This window comes from Bos taurus, chromosome 28 (genome assembly GCF_002263795.3).
Source record: "Bos taurus isolate L1 Dominette 01449 registration number 42190680 breed Hereford chromosome 28, ARS-UCD2.0, whole genome shotgun sequence".
NCBI lineage: Eukaryota > Metazoa > Chordata > Mammalia > Artiodactyla > Bovidae > Bos > Bos taurus.
Window position 1 is genome coordinate 34830051 of NC_037355.1, and position 18059 is coordinate 34848109.

General features: G+C 55.6%; 1 protein-coding gene across 4 annotated transcripts in view; it reads left to right on the plus strand.

Moving 5' to 3' along the window:
• The window catches only part of ZMIZ1 (zinc finger MIZ-type containing 1), a 151151-nt gene that overhangs the window by 36076 nt on the left and 97016 nt on the right, over positions 1-18059 (plus strand). For all 4 annotated transcript variants that reach the window (XM_024986921.2, XM_024986917.2, XM_024986919.2 and 1 more), the window contains exons 2-4: positions 2286-2394; positions 8806-8919; positions 16721-16826. In XM_024986921.2, coding sequence (XP_024842689.1) covers positions 2335-2394; positions 8806-8919; positions 16721-16826 — 280 coding nt within the window. In that variant the 5' untranslated portion in view covers positions 2286-2334. The remainder of the gene's footprint in view (positions 1-2285; positions 2395-8805; positions 8920-16720; positions 16827-18059) is intronic.

An 18059-nucleotide genomic window follows, 5' to 3' on the forward strand; every position in this document is an offset into this window, starting at 1 on the left:
AGTCATATAAAAGGTGACGTGGACTAGATAGAGGCTTAGACCAAGGGTTCCATGAGCTCGAGAAAATGATTCCATTTTCACCTCCCCGTGTTCCATAGAGTTGGCACAGTATACGATGTTGACAAGTATTTACTGGGTGAGTTGGAAGCATGCAAGGGTGGACAAGTGGAGAATAAAGACGGATGGGTGGATGGGTGGGTGGGTGGATGGATGGACAGACAAGCATCTAGGTGGATAAGTGATGGAGAAGTTGTACATCTGGGTGTGTAAATGTGTGATAGGTGGTGTGATAGGAAGGACGCTGGAAGGTGAGGGTAGAAGAGATCAATGTGGGGATGCTACCCCCATTTTAACTTTTTCTGGAGAGCTACAAGATAAGATGAACCCAGCAAGCACTGATCAAAGTGCAGATGCCCGAATGACCCAGAAACTCCACCTCCAGGGGTGTGCTCTCTAGATTAATTCACACATGATGATGTGGCTGATATAAAAGGCGATCCTCTGGCACTGTTTGCAATGAAGAAATCTGGGGCTAGCGCAGGCCTCATCTCGGGCCAGAGTGTGAGCCCCTGGAGCAGAAGGGCCTTGTCTAGGGCCTCAGGCCTTAGAACAGCACCTGGCCGGGGTGGATGTTCAGATGGCAGTTGGATAAATGACTCATCAGTGCCTGGGATGCTGTGCAGCCATTAAAAACTGAAAAGGCTCTTTATGTCTTGATGTGGAATACACGTTGAGATATCGTTAAGAGGAAAATAGCGAGGTCCGGAGAGTGTGTGAAGAATGCTATCATTTTATGCTTTTTAAGGGGTGGCAGAGGATAGTACACATAGATATTTGCTTCTCTGAGTCCTTCAGAAGGAGGCAGATGACACTGGTTCTCTCTGGAAGGGTCCCTGGGGGCAGGGGACAAGGCCAGCATGACCCTGGACACCTGGGATTTTTGAACCACGCCAGTGAGTCGCCTTTTCAAGCACAAATGGAACAATAAGAAGTGCTTGAGAAGAGCTGTGCGGTGAAGAGCTCCTTGGAAGAGGAACAGGGCCTTCTTCCCAAGGCTGTGGTCAGGCAGACTGTCAGCTTTCTGAACCAGGGTGGGGGCAGAGAGACAGGACATGGGAGCAGACAGGCAGACACAGTCCAAACCGCCACTTGCCATGGGAGATCCCAGACCTCAGTTTCCTCATCTGGAAAATGGAGGCGATTCTAATCTCACAGAGCGGGTGTGAGGAGTTGAGGAGAGAATGCAAGGGCCCGGTACACAGCAAGTGCTTGGTGGATGGGACGTTTGGTGACATGGCCAGAGAGGAAAGGCCTTCAGGGGGGCAGGTTTTGGGATAGCAGAGAAGGCCAGGGGTGGGGAACCTCTGCTGAGTCCCTTGTGTCTGACCCAGGTGTCTGCAGCCAGAAATGCCCTGGGGTTATGGGAAGACAAACAGCCAGTGAGGAGCAGACTTCTGCTTAGGCCTGGGAACCCGGACTCCTGAGCAGTGGGAGGGCCAGAGTTGAGCCTCTCTCCATCTGTCTGCCTCTCCTCCATCTCTGCCTTTGCGCTCGTGGCCTCCCTGGAGAAGCCTGGGGGCTCCATGGGCTTTGCGGAATCGAGGGGACCTCCTTACACACATGCTCACCTGCCCCAGGCCCAGCATCATTCAGGAAGAGTGATCCTGCTGAGTGGGACAGCCCTGTGCCCCAACCACTCGGCCAGGAACTTGCAGTCAGAGTCCCGGGGCCCAATTCGGACGCCCTGTGCCACCCCGGGTAACTCCCTTCCTCTCTCTGAACCTCAGTCTTCTTGTTTGGAAAAGGGAAGTGGTGCTGATGGCTACCCTCTTTCTTTCCTGGGAGAGCAAAGGGAAAACATGAAATTGTGGTTTGTAAACTCCAAGGCATGGGAGATGCGGGGAGGGCATCCACAGCAGGATTGCTGCCTTAAACGATACATGCTGCAGTCAGGGCTGTCACATGGGGAGATCTCTGCGCACACGTGCACACACAGCCACAGCAAGTGGGCTAAGTCCTGCAGCAAGAACCTGAAGATGGGGCTGCCATTGCCGCCGCCACCATCCAACACACACGTGCGTGTAGACATGCGCGTTGGCCTTGCCTGCCCAGTGCTCACATGAGCCACCCGCAAAGAACACCCAGGAACACCTCCTGCCCTGAGCCTAGAGAAGGGCTGGGCAGCCATGGGCATAGCTCCTCCTCCCACCCCAAGGCTGCCCCGGGGCAGAGGCCAGCGGGCCTGGCACAGCCCCAGTGACACCCACTGTCCTCTGTCTTCACAGGCTGGACAACGTTCATGGCTCTCGGGTAGAGCCCAGCGAAACGGCCAGAATGAATTCTATGGACAGGCACATCCAACAGACCAACGACCGACTGCAGTGCATCAAGCAGGTGAGTGTGTAGCCGGGCTCCCGCCGCCTCCTCTGCCAGCCTGGCCGCTGGCAAGGGCAGGGCAGGCGAGGCGGGCAGAGCAGAGTGGGGACTGATATGTACTGTGTAGTAAGCACCTGAGATGCTGGGTGGAGGTGACAGTCAGCAAGGGCCGACTGCTTGAGGCTCCCCGACCACCCACCTCGTGAGAACTGGCATGGACCAGTCTCACATTAGAATCACTCCGCTAGGTTCAAATGCCAGCTCTGCCTCACCCCTTCCCTGCCCTTCCCAGCTGTGTGACTTTGAAGCAGTGTCATGCCCTCTCTGGGCTCTGCTGTGCTCTCTGGGTTGCTTTGAGGATGCAGTGAAGTGCCTAATGTCCCTCCCAGACCCAAGCTCCCCGCCTCTTTGCTCTAGTGGTTCTTTGTAAAGAAATAGAAAAGGAACGGTCTTGGAAAATCAATAATCTTACAGAAAAAGAAACCGAGGCACAGAATGGGGAAGAGAGTTGTCGCCTGAAGTCACAGAGTGCAGCCCCACTGGTGCAGGGAGGGCCTCGTCCCGGAGGGTGTGAGTTCCCCCTCCTGCCTATGCTCACACCAAGCGTAAGAGGTGATTTGCCTGCCAGGGCTTCCCAGGTGATGCTAGTGGTGAAGAACCCACCTCCCGACGCAGGAGACAAAAGAGACAGGAGTTTGATCCCTGGGTCGGGAAGATCCCCTGGAAGAAGGCATGGCAGCCCACTCCAATATTCTTGCCTGGAGAGTCCCATGGACAGAGGAGCGTGGAGGGATACAATCCATGGGGTCTCAGAGAGTCGGACACGACTGAAGCGACTTGGCACACACACACACGCTTCTGGATTATTCAGACATAGGGAACCCTTCACAGTGGGCTCAGAAGTCCCCACTTTAAGAAGCCTGGTTGAGCCTGGGCAGGCAGGCGCCCCCTAGTGGTGATCAGGAGTGATGCTCCCTCCCTCTGGGCTCAGGCTCCCTGAAGCCAAAGGCAGCATGTGATATTTTACTCCAGGAAAGAGGAGATAGAGCGAAGGAGTAGAGGCTTTGACATCACAGACCCGAGCCCAAATCCTCACTCCTCCGTGTACCCACAGTGTGATCTCTGAGATCAGGCCTGGCCCTGTTTCTCCGAGCCTCAGTTTTCCCTGTCAAGCGGGTCCAGTAATGCCATCATCGTGGGATGCTCTGAGGACATTATGAGTGGAGCGCAGAGCCTGGCCCGGTGGCAGATGATCTGCTAATTGTGGTGGGGGGCGCTGTCGTTGGTGTCTCAGTGACAGGGGATGTCTTAGGGGAGGGGAGTGCTGGGGCGACGCCCCTGGCTTAGGTGGGCTTAGCTGGCAGTTTGGGGAGCCAGTGTAGGCCTCCAGCCTCAAGACCCCCCGGGGGAGGCGGGGGCAGAGCGCACAGCCCCACCCCCGCCCTGCCTGCCCTCCCCGATCCCCAGGGCCCAGGGGAACTGAGGCTAGTCGGCGGGAATGAGGGATGTGCGTCCTCTCATTAGCATCAAGCAGAGCAATCTCGGAAGCCGGGGCCTTGGGTCTGCGGAGAGGAAATTGAAGACGACTTGTTACAGATTGAACTCAGCCGAACAGCTCTCCCAAACGCCAATTACGCCTCTGTTCACGGTCACAGAATAGAAACCAGACGATGGGCTCCTCCTCCCCTGCCCGTCCCTCCGCCTCCTTCTTCTCCTCCTCTAGGCTCCGTGGGGCTCTCTCCCAGCTCCGCCTTTGACCCAGTTTCTCCCGCCCAGGAGGGATCAGCTGTCAGTGGCTCCACCCCCAGTAATACAGTCAAGCCCCTGTGCCCGAGCCCTCTGTGTGCTGCTGGGCAAACGGCTCCCCCTACAACCTACTCACAACTTGACTTTTCTCCCTGCATCTGATTCTCTGCAAGAATCAGGGAGCCCTTTACCCCCTGGGCTACCCAGGGGTCCAGCAGGGTCCAGAGCCCACCCAGGAGCAGCCTCTCCAAGCGTGGCACATGGACTCAGATTCACCGGTCAGTAAGCCTGAGTCTCCCTTCCACACTCGCTGGTTTCCTGACCTTGATTAAGTTGCCACTTCATCTCCCATCGTCTGTAAATGGGCATCGTGATGCAAGCCAGTCATTGGGTCCTGGAGCTGCTTAAAAGCCAGGGATCATCTCCACTGTCCTCGCCTGACCTACCCCCCACACACATGTCTGCATGCATGCACACACACACAAACACACTACATAGCTCTGTGCTTGGGCCAGACTGTGGCTCATCTGTGAGGGTGAGCAGGCTGTCCAGATGCCCCTGGGCTGTCCAGAGCTCCCTGCGTCCTCCACGCTGCATCTCCAGTCAGACACAGCTCAGCGCTGATGTCTGTCTGCTCTTCAGCTGCCCCAGAGGGCAGCCGTGGTGACTGAAGACTGTTGATTCTCAGACATCCCGTAGACTGATCAGAAGAGAAAGGTCTGCATGTTCTGAGGATGATGCATGCGTTGGCTGCGCCTCCCTCTGGCTGGTGGAGCTGTGGCTCCCAGCGGAGCCTCAGCCTCCGACTCTCCACCCTGCCTGACTTACAGCGCAGCCCTCCCTGTCCACCCGCCCTAGTTCTCCCCACTGCTGGCACTTGCCAGCCCCCGAGCACCCAGCTGTCTGTCCGTCTTCTCTCCAGACCTCTGGCTCAGCTGCCTTTGTGCTTTCTGAGCTTCAGGTGCTGGGAGAACCGGTGCCCTCTCTAGGACATGCCTTAAATTGTCCCCACAGGCAAATCTGGGCTCCACGTGCAAAGCCATGCCAATCGACTAATTCCTGCACAGCAGCCTCCTCAAACCTCAGGTGCTCTTTTGAGTCTCTGCACTTCCCCTTCCTGAGCCCTGGTGCTCCCTGGGCACCCAGTTACCGCTCCCATCCTGCTCTTTCTCCCTTAAGCTATAAGCCCCACAGGGTGTGCATCAGGTCTCCCTCCAGGCTGAGTTCCTCAGGGGCAGAAGATGAGCTGTATTCATCGTACGTCAGCAGAGTCCAGGCCAGGGTGGGGCCTAAATATGTTGGGGAAGAATGGGGGTGGGGTAGGTGATCACAGATCAGTAGCTAAGGGAATGGATGGATGGATAGATGGATGGACACATGGATAGGCAGTTAGGTGAGTGGATGGTGGGTGGATATAAATGATGGATGGATAAAGAAATGATGAACGAATGGATACGTGGGTGGTTGGATAAACTCTGGATGGAATGAAAGATAAGTAGGTAGATGAATGGATGGATGAGTGATGGATAAAGTAGAGAATGGATGAATGGGTAGGTGGACAAGTGGATGGATGCATGGGTGAACTGATTCATTTTTGGATGGATGGATGGGTAGATGGATGGATGGGTCATTTGATTCACAGATGGATTGATAAGATGCATTCATCACTTCATCTGGGCACTGGTGTCCCCAGTTCCTGCTCTAGCAGACTCAGTGGCCAGTGGATATAGCCCAGGAAGGTCTTCTGAGGAATTACAGAGATGAGCAGGCTTCCTGGTGAGGGGGTGGGCTGTTAGTATCCAGTAACAGCCGCAGCCAGGGAGAACTCTGCCTGTGATTCACATCTGTACTCCCATCCCCAGATCATCAAAGGGTTGCCAAGCTCACCCCACCCAGTCCTGGCCCTCCAAGTACCACTGGGGACCTAGTCTGAAGCTACGAGATTGCTGGCCTGCTCTGTACACAGCATGCCTTGGGCAGCTAACTGCTCACAAACCATTTCTGCGTGGACCTGGCCTCATGCCAGTTTGGGGGGTTCTGGAGATGAAGGGGGCACTAATTCTATTCTGGGGGAGCTTGGAGGAGAAACAAGAAGCCATCGAGAGGTCCTAGTGTACCGAGCAATAGCAGTCTTGCCTGACACCTGCTCTGTAATGGGGATGCCACTACAGATGTTGCTTCTACACTTTGCAGCAGCCCTGCACGCTGTCCGCATCCCATTTTGCAGAAGAGAGATCTGAATCTCAGGGCCATGAGACTCAGTGGCTGAGATGGGGTCCTCTTCATTTCACTGCATCCCTCAGCCACCTCAGAGTCTCTAAATGGACGACAGAAGCACAGAGGGGGTGGAGGTTTGGCCAAGGCCGCACGGCCACTGAGCAGTAGCTACCAAATGGGATGCCTGAGGTCTTTTGTACCAATGAGTTGCACCCACGAGTCACCTCCCATAGCCCAAACCAAGACCTCATGAGCTGGCTGGGGTGAGAGTGGAGAAGCTCAGAGGTGGGCTGGCCAGATATGGAAGGCTGGTTGCCTGGGGCCAAAACAAAACTGGACCCATGAGACTGGCCTCGGAGATCCCTTGCAAGCCTAAAACCCCAAAAAGGGATGTCAAAGATGGGATGCTGTGGGTGGGCAACTCTGAGAGCACCACGCGGTGGTTGCTGACCCTGTTAATTGAGTGTGACATCACGTAAATAAACGGAATAACTTGGTTAGCAGAGGGAGGCTGCTGGGCAGGGGATTAACCGATTTGCATGGCTTTCCACGCGGAGACCAGATGCTGCCCATGGCCTTGGAGGGGGCAGGTTTTAGAGAGGACACAGGAGTCAGAGGGCCCACTGCTGCCTGCTCAGAGGATCTGCTTCCAGCCACAGACATCCTCCTATCTTCATATGCAATGAGCTCTGTCTGCAGAAAGAGCCGTGTGTGTATGTGTGTGTGTGTGTGTGTGTGTGTGTGTGTGTAGCCAGGGCAGGAGGTGCTGAGTGCAGCTGAGCCTCCAGAGGAGCCTTTGGAAGACAGAGTCAGGGCCAAGGGCGGCCCCACGTGCCAGGCGCTCTGCCAGGGGCCGTGTAAGCCTCCTCTTGTTTAATCTTCACCACGGCCCCATGACAGAGGGCTTGCACACCTGCCCTCTTTCCCCCCTTCACCTCTCCCTGTCCCTTTGCTCCCACGGAGGGAGAATACTCGGATGCGTTTCTCTTTCCTCCATCCATTTTTAAATCTGGCCTTTCATAAACCACATTGTAATAGCAATCATGGAACTCTAAAGGAAACAAAAATCCCCACCACTAAGCCGTGATCTGCCATCCCCATTTTACAGGTAGGGTGACTGAGGCGCAGAGAGGGGAGGGGATGCCCTAGGTCAGTAGATGGTTGTGGGTGAAGGCGGTGTGATTCCAGGGCCCCAGCCCCACAGGGGCTCCCCCAGCACATCCTGCTCGCCGTGCAGTTCTGGGACCTGGCAGCTCCTGAGACCCCTCCCGGCCGTGGCTCCAAGGCAGACCTTCACTGCAGGGTGGGAGCGAGTCGCTGGTCCGAGGGCAGCTGCTGTTCGCAGTCTCTCCCAGTACCAAGGACATGGGGATCCCCTTTGCAGCTAGCTTCTACTCCAGCCCGTGTGGACACCTGCCTGTCCTGCTGGGGACCTCACAGGGAGTCACATTCAGCCCTGATGTCCCAACTCTGCCCCAACATGCTCCGTGTCCCTGGACTCGTTGCCTGACTCAGCCTGGCCTAGGAAGACTCGGATCAGTGTTAAAGAAGGAAGGGATAGCTGCAGCAGCCCCCTCCCCTCTGCCCCCTCAACCCGTCAGCCCCATGGCCTGGCTCTGAAGCAGAATCTAGAGGCCTTGGCACCGGAATTCAGCCTCTGTTGACTTAGACCCCATAACTGGGGGGGGCCTGAGCTTGGGCAGGGTCCCCTCCCAGCAACGCCAGCATCCCTGAGCCCAGGAATCCTGGGTGAGGGGAACAGGAATGGCTGAGCCACATCACCTCATCACGACGTGACAGTCACCTGGGTGCCCTGTGCTTGAGCGCACCTTCCCAGCTGGGTGTGGCACCTGGGTGCCCTGTGCTTGAGCGCACCTTCCCAGCTGGGTGTGGCACCTGGGTGCCCTGTGCTTGAGCGCACCTTCCCAGCTGGGTGCGGCCTGGAGGCCTCTTTCTGTGCCCCTGCTCCTGCTCTTTGGCTCCAGCAGGGCTTGCTGGAGCCAGAGCAGGTGGCATGCAGACCTGGCTGTGGTGATGGTGGTGGTTTGCGAGGCAGGGGTGGGGGTGGGAGTGCTCATCAATAAGGAATCTGCCTGACACAGGGAGAACCAGCGCTCCAAGGATGGAAGCCACACACACCACCCTCTTGAACCCTCCAGGGCTTCCTAACCCCCACTGCCAGCACCAGAAAACACTTTAATATCTAACGTCATTGCCCTTTTCTAGACCTCAGTTTTTCCATCTTTGCAATGGGGCCGCAGTTCCCATCCCATCAGAAAGCAGGCTGGAGTGGAGATTCAGGGGGAAAGTGAATGAGGAGTTTGAGAGAACTCATTAATCCTGGCCTGCCCCATCCTGTGTGTCTCCTCCCCAGGGAAACCTGGGGTCTTTGCTGCCCCGGACTCCCTCACACTGCACTGGCCTCACTTCTGGAGCCTCACGCTGCTTCCTCTCCCTCTCCCACAGCACTTACAGAACCCCGCCAACTTCCACAATGCCGCCACGGAGTTGCTGGACTGGTGTGGAGACCCGCGAGCCTTCCAGCGGCCCTTTGAGCAGAGCCTGATGGGCTGTTTGACGGTGAGTCTGCCTCCTCCCAGCCTGTGCCCTCACCCAGGGAGGATGGCTGGGGACTCACGTGCTGGGCTGCGGCCGGAGGGGAGGACCCGTCTGCATGGACCCCTGATAGGCTTACACCTGCAGGGAATCTAGTCTGATGGGGAGACACATTTCTCGGGGTTACATGCATTATTTACCCTTGATGAGAAAGACATGATCCTACTTTGAAGAGTTCTAAACTTTTGAGACTAAATGTTCCATCATAAGTAAAGCAGAGAGACTCTTGAAGGTTTTCAGCCCTCTTTTTAGCCATTCATTCATTCACTTCAGTAAACATCTGTTGAGCTCTTTTTACAGCCATCCATTCATCTATTCATTCATATAAGCATTTATCGAGCTTCTATTACATCTATCCATCTATGCAAATAAACACTGATTGATCGCTCAGTTATCATGCACAATCCCCTCTGCTAAGTCCTGGGAAATTGAAGATGGGAAAGATTCCCTCTTCAATGGGGAGATAGCTGTGGGAAGAGACAGCTGAGGAGATCATGAGAAGGTGGAGGGAACACGGAGAAGGGAAGTGGTACCCATCTTGGTGGTGGGGCAGGTTGCAGAAAACAGGAAGGGCGCCCCTGATCCGTCTGTAGGAGTCTGATAACCTACACCAGCACCTGAGGATAGCAAGAATGTCCTGAGCACGTGGAGCAGAGCACGCCAGTGCCCGGATGTACAGCAGAATCCAGGAAACTGAAATTAACTCATCCTGGTAAGGGTCTAGGATCCAAGCTGGGCAGAGGCCAGGCCCAGGGCTAGCGGTTTGATTTGCCAAGCTTAGGAGCCCACTGGCTGACAGCCACGTGGAAGGAGCTCAAAGCTTATGACTGTCCCCAGCCACGTGGCCTGTATCCATAAATGTGAGGGCACCTCTGCGGCCAGTGGGGACAGCTGCTCAGACCATCCAGAGTCAGCTTTGAAGGGAATGTGGGTAAACAGATTTCCAGGGAGCCCGGCTACCCCAGCACTTGGGGAGGAGGGGCCGAAATGTACTCCTCATCAGGCAGCAACAGTGGGTACAACCCAAGGCTACCATGTTTTCTGAAAAGACCTCCAGACAGGAGAGAGGTGACAGGCCATCCCTGCAGAGCACCTCCTCCATGCCCGACACTGAGCGTGGCCCCCAGGATGTGCCTTCTCATTGACTCCTCAGAGCACACTGGTCCTGCCCTCATCCTCCCTGTATAGAGAAGGAAGCTGAGAAGTGGGGACTACCTTCCCAGGTTCACACAGCCAGTTAGAAGTGGACCTGGGATTCAGGTCGGGACCCGTCCACTTCTATTGCTGGCCTTTAGGGATGCCAGGCAGGGATGCAACCCAGACCTTCCCAAGGTTTCTCCATTTGTCCGAAGCTGACACCATCTGGCTCCCTCGGGGCCACTGGGCCAAACCAGGCGACCGCCTGCACTTCCCAGCCCTCCTCATCCTCCAGCCCCTGGGCTGCCCCTCCCTCACCCAGCTCCCTTAATCCTCTTTGTGGGGATCCTGGCTCAGGCTAAGCCCCAAGGGCAGGGCCAGATGTTACTTCTGTCCCGCCGCTGGTAGTCGTGAGGAAGGGAGGGGGTAGCGCTGCCATGCTCCCTGTCCCGAGCTTGACCTTGTGAGATTGCAGGGACCTAAGGCTGAAGCCAGTGATGGCCTCGGTCAGGCGGGTGGACAGGTGGGCATGAGATGACCAGTAACTGGCCCCACCATGGCCCTGACATTTATCTATTCATTCAGCAAATATTCACCAAGTCCACACTCAGCCCTGGAGGGGCGGGCAGTGAGCAGTGTGGTCCTCTCGCAAGCAGCTTAGCTTTCTGTCTGAGAGGCTGACACTAAGGCCCATGAAGGAGTAAGTTAAGGATGTTTCCCAGCACCCTGTAAGAGGGAGCAGGATGGTGATCAGAAAGTGTCTGGAGGAGATGCGACCTGAAGAGCAAAAAGGAGTCTGCCAGGGAAGATGAGCAGGAAGGGTTGTCCAAGCAGAGGCAATGGGAGTGCGAAGGCCCTGAGGCTTGATGCCAGTCTCAGGTGACAGGATCACAGGCGTGGGCGAGGGGTACAAGAGGAGGTCAAAGAGGGGGGCAGAAACCAGCTGACCCCGAGGCTGCAGACCGAGAAGAGTTTGGATGTGATTGGAAGGGCAGTGGGGAGCCCTTGCAGGGTCTTCAGCAGGTGAGTGATGGGATATAATTTATCTGAGGACAAGAGCTCTGAAGGGGAGCATCCCTGGAGGGTGGATGGAGGGATTATGGAGGTCTTCGTGGAGGAGGAAGCCCAGGGGAAACTGTAGGATCTGATTGAAGGGGGATGAGGCCATGGCTTCCCAGGCACAGGAAACTGTTTAGACAAAAGCCCAGTGCCGGCTGTGCCCCCAGCTTAAGGCACTCACTTGGTTGAATGGCCAGCTCTGAACCCCACCCCATTCCCAACCTGCCACTTAGCCAGAAAGGGGACTCAGGCCACTGGCCACAGCTGTGGAGACCTGAGTGTGATTGTTGCTTAGGGCCCTATAAAACCTGCAGCAGGAAAGGCTGGCAGGGGGCGCGGGGAGTGGTTTATAGAAGACACCCTCGGTGCCCACGTGTCTCCCTGTTACTATCTCCTTGCAGCCTTGTGAGGACCCTGCAAGGGGGCAGGGAAGGGTTTATCACCCTGTTTTACAAACAAGGCAACGGAGTCGGGAGAGCAGCTTGCTACAGTCCCAGGTGGGACCGCTGCCCCCGCAAGAGCCCTGGGGCCTGCCACCAGCCCTCCTATCCCCTGGGCGTCCTCAACCCAGCTGTGCCCCGGGAAACGGATGGGATGGGACAGGTGAGTGATCCCACGGGGTCTAGTCAGGGTTCCCCCCAACACACAGACACACTCGCACCCCTTCCCATCCCGAGGGCTACCTGAGCCCTCCAGGTTGCCCTCACTCTTTCGGTGACCTCTGGAAACAACTTCCTCTGGATTCCGCTTACATGGAGGATATAAATTAAAAACCACTTAGCCTCAGGAAATAAGTGGACACATTTTTGCCATACCAGGGCCCGGCCCTGGGTTGAAGAACCTTGGGCTGCTGGCAGTCCCCTACCCACCCTCCCTTTCATGCCCTCTGACCCCAGGATGAAGACCTGTAACCTCTCCCAAGGGACGTCAGTCCAGGTACCACTTCCTCTTCTGGTCCAGCTCCTTCCCGGGCCCTCCCCTTAGCAGCAGGGCTGACTGTCCTCTCTGGGGGTCCCCCTCAAAGTCAGGCCTCTCTGGACCTGCTCCTCCTTCCTCCCCTGAGGGGGAACATGCTTGATCTGCTCGAGGAACAGACAGAAGGCTGAGGCAGCGAGGACACAGGAGAAGGGAGACAGGTATAAGAGGAGACGGAAAAGAGAAACCAAAAACCAGTGAGCACAGCAGCAGGGCCCTTGCCACCCCTCCAGGGAGGGAGTCCCCACAGCCTCAAAGCGTTCACTGCCGAAGTCGCGGGTGAACGTTCACAGACAGCATTCACTGAGCCGTGTGCCTGGTCCTGGCTGTCATCCTTGCAAAGAGGAGATTGTGTACCCATTCCACAGATGAGGAAACTGAGGCCCAGAGAGGTTAAGTCACATGCCTTTAGTTGCTCAGTATAGGATGGAGCAGGATCGGAGCACAGGCCGGTTCCCGTGACTGCCTCATAGGATGACAGAATCCAGCCACCAGCTGGGAGCAGGAACCCCTTCTTTAGCATCTCCTAGACAATCTGTCCTGTTTTATAGCCAGGAGACTTGCTGCCTTCAAAGGCAACGCACTGCCTTTATGGGACTAACGCAACTGCCATATGACCTTGAATATGCCTGTTCTCTAGCCTCTGGGCTCCAGTTTTCCTGCTCTGTGGCCTGAGGGACTGGACTCCCTGACCTGTAGCACGCCAGGGTCTGGGTCTCAGACAGCCAGGTCACACCAGTCAGCCTTAGAAGCACCTCGTAGGCTGGGCCAAGCTGACCGGACCGAGGCAGCCAGCAGAGGGCAGCGGTGCCGTGGCTGCTCACTGCAGGCTCTTCACGGAGGGGTCTTCACACCCGTGGGGTGGGAGCAGGCATCCTTGAAACATGACAGGAGCCTACTCAGCTGAGCCCACTCTCCCTACCACTGACAATCAGACCCTCCTCACGGGACTTTGCAGGGGGTCCTTAGGCTGGGCCAGGGGAAGACAGGGGCTGCACGAAGTAGTCTAGGATCGTAGGGTCCAGCTTAGCCTGCTCTGCCACACTTGCGCTGAGTGACCTTCAGCCAGGCCCTGCCCTCTCTGTGTCTTGATAAAAGGAAATTGTTGGAGCCAATAACCCTTTTGAATACTGGGCTTGGGGAACTTAGTGACAGGCCCTTCCAGGCCTGCAGGAGAGCCCTTAGAACCAATACCAGGCCCCTCTTGCTCAATCTAGCTAGTTTCTTTCTTTTTTTGGAACCAGAGCAACAGGTTCAGCCAGTATTGGCCAAACAGAGGGACCTTTGCCTTTCTGCCCTCAACCCAGAGCCTGAGGGTTCTCCATGCAGATGGGGAGTTCTAGCCTTAACCCTTTGTGGGTTGAAAAAGAAGTCCTCTCATGCAAAGAGCCCAGGCTTTGCAGCCTGACTGCCGGGCATAGCATCCAAGCTCTCTCACTCTCAGACTCCTCACCTGTAAAACAGAGATGGTCATACCACCCCATGGGACTATTGTGACAATTTGGCATCTCACTGCTTACAAAGCATTTACTTAGCCTTCGTTCATGGAAGCCAGCATTCTCATTGCACCAGCGTGTCAGCATAGCCCACAAGCAGCAGCCTTCTGATGCCCTAGTCCAAAAACTGCCCGGGCTCACTCGCACCCACCCCAAGGCTGGCCCACCAGTGAGGGCTCTGTAGTCAACATCGAGCTGCAGTGACCCTTCTCCCTACTCTACAGCGTCTGTCTCCAGAACTGGAATGCTCAACAGTCCAGAGGGAATTAGCGGTCTTGGGGCCTTCCCTGGCAGTCCAGTGGTTATGACTTCACCTTCCAGGGACTTCCCTGTGGTCCAGTGGTTAAGAATCTGTCTGCCAACTGCAGAGGACACAGGTTCGATCCCTGGTCCAGAAGGATCCCACATGCCAGGGGGCAACTAAGCCAGGCCGCCACAGCTACAGGACCCTGTGCTGCAGTTACTGAGCCCCGTGAGCCTAGAGCCAGTGCTCCGCAATAAGAGAAAACTCCGCAATGAGAGGCCGCGCACCACAACCAGAGGGGAGACCCCACCCCCACCACAACTAGAGAAAGCCCGTGTAGCATAGAAGACCCAGCACAACAAAGATTTAATTTATTAATTGATTATTTTATAAAAAAAAGACTTCACCTTCCAGTTCAGAGGTTACAGGATGGTCCACATCAAAAATACATATGTATGTATGTATATATGTATTTCGGAGAAGGCAATGGCACCCCACTCCAGTACTCTTGCCTGGAAAATCCTGTGGATGGAGGAGCCTGGTAGGCTGCAGTCCGTGGGGTCGCTAGAGTCCGACACGACTGAGCGACTTCACTTTCACTTTTCACTTTCATGCATTGGAGAAGGAAATGGCAACCCACTCCAGTGTTCTTGCCTGGAGAATCCCAGGGGCGGGGGAGCCTGGTGGGCTGCTGTCTATGGGGTCGCACAGAGTCAGACATAACTGAAGTGACTTAGCAGCATATATATATTTTTTAAAAAAAAGGATTAGGGCCCTATTTTTTCTGCCTGGACCGTGAGACTAACAGTAAGGAATAACTGGCCCTGAGGCGGCTCGGGGACTCCGGAACATGGTGCGTGTGGCAGATGGGGGTGGGGAGCCGGGTGGGAGTTGCGTAAGAGCCGCAGTGCAGGGACAGATAGATCCCGTGGGAAAGAGGCCTGGGGAGACAGAAGATTCCTGCGCCAGGGGCTTCTGTGTGCAGCAGAGAAGCTGAGCAAACATTCGAACCTGAGAAAGTCCTTTTTCCTCCCTGCACAGAGAGCTCCCTGGAGATGGAGGCGGGGAGGCAGGGTCAGGAGATCATGCTGGTCCTGGAAGGAGGGATCCACTGGCTCCTTCCTGGTACACCATGGACGCTGTGTCTCTGGGCCTCAAGTGTCCATAGTTTTTAAATGAGAGGGTTGGCCAAGACAAGTGGTTTTCCCACACTCTGTAGCTCTAGAGTTCTTGCAATAAACCCCTAAAATAGAAAGCCTATGAAATGAAGTGAAAGTTGCTCAGTCGTGTCCGACTCTTTGTGACCCCATGGACTGTAGCCCACCAGGCTTCTCTGTCCATGGAATTCTCCAGGCAAGAATACTGGAGTGAGTAGCCATCCCCTTCTCCAGGGGACCTTCCTAACACAGGAATCAAACCCAGATCTCCCATATTATAGGCAGATTCTTAACCGTCTGAGCCACCAGGGAAGCCCGAGAATACTGGAGTGGATAGCCTATCCCTTCTCCAGGGGACTTCCTGACCCAGGAATCGAACCAGGATCTCCTTCATTGTAGGTGGATTCTTTACCAGCTGAGCTACCAGGGAAGCCCTTAAAGCCTACAATGGGGCACTCTTCTAATGGCTGTAGGGGCTGGGCCAAACTCCACTGCAGCCTAGACCCTCGGAGGGCCTCGAAACGTCTCTGGAGCGGGTGGTCTCTAGGGGCTCAGTGATGGAGCCTTCCCTTTCTCGGCAGAGTGAGCCCCCCATCTGGGAGCCCTCCTTTCCCAGTCAGCCATAGCCACCCCAGCTGCTTCCTAAAACGACTCCATTTTCCAAGGTCCTTCCTTCTTAATAAGGAAACCTAATTCGGCTGCTGTTAATGAGGAAGGCGGGCAGGAGGGAGTTGATCTGGCTGGTGGGACACCTGGGAGTGGGCAGGTGTGAGCCTGCAGAGCCATTCGTGAGCCATCCCAAGCACCCTGTCCCTCACTGCATGGACCCCCCGGGACTGACAGCCCTCCCAGCCCCTTGCCTCTCCCCATTCCAGCACATGCTTCCGAGGTTCATGGGGAGACAGGTGGGACCTCCGGTCCAAATGCACAGCCCATGCTTTTACAGGCGCCTCCCATGGCGGGGGGCCAGTGCTTGGCGCTGGCGACAGACCCCAGGCTGAGCATGACAGCCCTGCAGTTTGGGGACTAGGGTCCGAGACGCTGCAGGGCGCTTGGCACGGAGCTGGCGATCACCAGCCGTGCACTCTGGGGTATTCTTAGTAGTCCATTTGGGCAGCTCCAAGTTGGAGCTCTAGGGAGGTGGTGAGTCCTGCTTCTGTGCTTCTCTCCAGATGTAGGCTGACTCAGGAGAGGATGCTGCTGCTGGGTGGGGACTGTTCTTGGAGTATCGAGAGTAGCGAGTATCCTGTGGTGGTTGGTGCTGGGGCTTAGTGAGGGATGGGGGAGAGGTGGTGGGCATAGGAGACTTCCTGGGGGTCGGAGATTTGGGGTGATGGAGTTTGAAGGGAGAAGAGACCCTGGCCGTGGGCCATGCTAAACATGGTGGTAGAGCATCGCCTGCCAACCTCTAGAATGAGACCAAATTTGGGCCCTTGAAAGAGCAGGTCCTGGGCTTTGGGCTCAGGCCCACCTTTGAGGGCAAAGCCCGGGATCCCAGGACCTAACATGGGAGAGGTGCTTATCAGTGTTTGCTGAGTGACTGAACAAGACACTTTGAGTCCCAGTTCTGCCTAATGTTGAGGACCTGCCTTAGTCTTCCCGCCTCACCTGTGAAATGGGCGCATCCATCACTCTGGGTTCAAAGGCCTGGCATGCACAGTGACTCACCCCACCCTTCTTCCCCATCTTGCTGGCAGGTGGTCAGTCGGGTGGCAGCTCAGCAAGGATTCGACCTGGACCTCGGCTACCGACTGCTGGCTGTGTGTGCCGCGAACCGAGACAAGTTCACTCCGAAGTCTGCCGGTAGGTGACGGCTGGGGGCTCCACGGTGTCATCGGGAGGCAGGCTGGGCAGTGGACTCGAACCCAGGGCTGTCACCACCGTTGTCGGCTGGTGCCTCGGTTCGTTCAGGTGTGGTGTGAGCCTCCAAGGAGCAGCAGCTCACCTGGCCCTCAGGTAGGGCCTCTCCCTCATCTCAGGGCCAGCAAGGGGTCCAGGGCACACCACACCCCCCTACAACGGGCTAAAGGGAGATGCTTATCATCTTATTCCATCACCACAGTGACCCTTTGGTGTTAGTCCTAGGATCATCTCCATTTTACAGTCTAAGAAACTGAGGCTCAGAGAAGCTGGAGAGATTTCCCAGGTCACACAGCTAGGAAGTGGCAGAGCTGAGATTTAAATCCAGGCCTATACTCCAGAGTCAGCACCCTCGACCCTGAGGCTTTGCTGTATTCATTCAAACTTTTTTGTTGAATCAGTACTTTCAGGGTCCTAAAAGTTTGTTCTGTGTAGTAATCTCCATTACAACTCCATCATCACGCTGGACCTCTGACCCCTTAGTAAACAGAGGCCACAGCAGGTGCCTGGCAGCGTTCTCTCTGCAAGCGCTTTAAGCACACCAAGGATGCAGCTTTACCTGCCCCTCCATCTTCATTACCTTGCTTCAAAGCAGGGGATGCTGTGTAAGTTTTTATTCGAACACACCTGGACCACCCAGCCTTGGCACTTGCTCAGTATGTGACCTCTGAGCCTCAGTTTATCTCCTCGGGAGGGCAGGAGTGACAGCGAGCCCTACCGTGCTGGGGTCAGTGCCGAGCCGTGTTGCGATGTGGTTAACTCTCTTTATTGAGTCTGAACAATTCACTGAAAAAGAACAAAAGTCAGTTATTTCCTCTGTATAACAATAAAACAGACGTTTTCTCTGAACTCGTCCATCAGTTCTCTGGAGCATTTGTAGAAACAGCGTAATGCAAATGTTTAAAGGACTTCTCATGATAGGTTTTCATCGGTCTGCACAGCCCACAATCACTTGAACAAGGGTTTGTGCTTTTCTCTGTTAAGTTTATGATGGCCCATGCACGTGGATGGCGGGTCACTTACAAGAGGTGGTGAAGGTCTCGTTAGCCAGTAGCTGCTCTGCGATCCCTGACGCGCCAGCCTGTGTTGGGAATGTCACTCGTGTATTGAGCTGTTTGCCAGACAACAGTCTTGGAATCTCATAAGTGACGTCTGTTCCTCTTGAAATCTGCAATT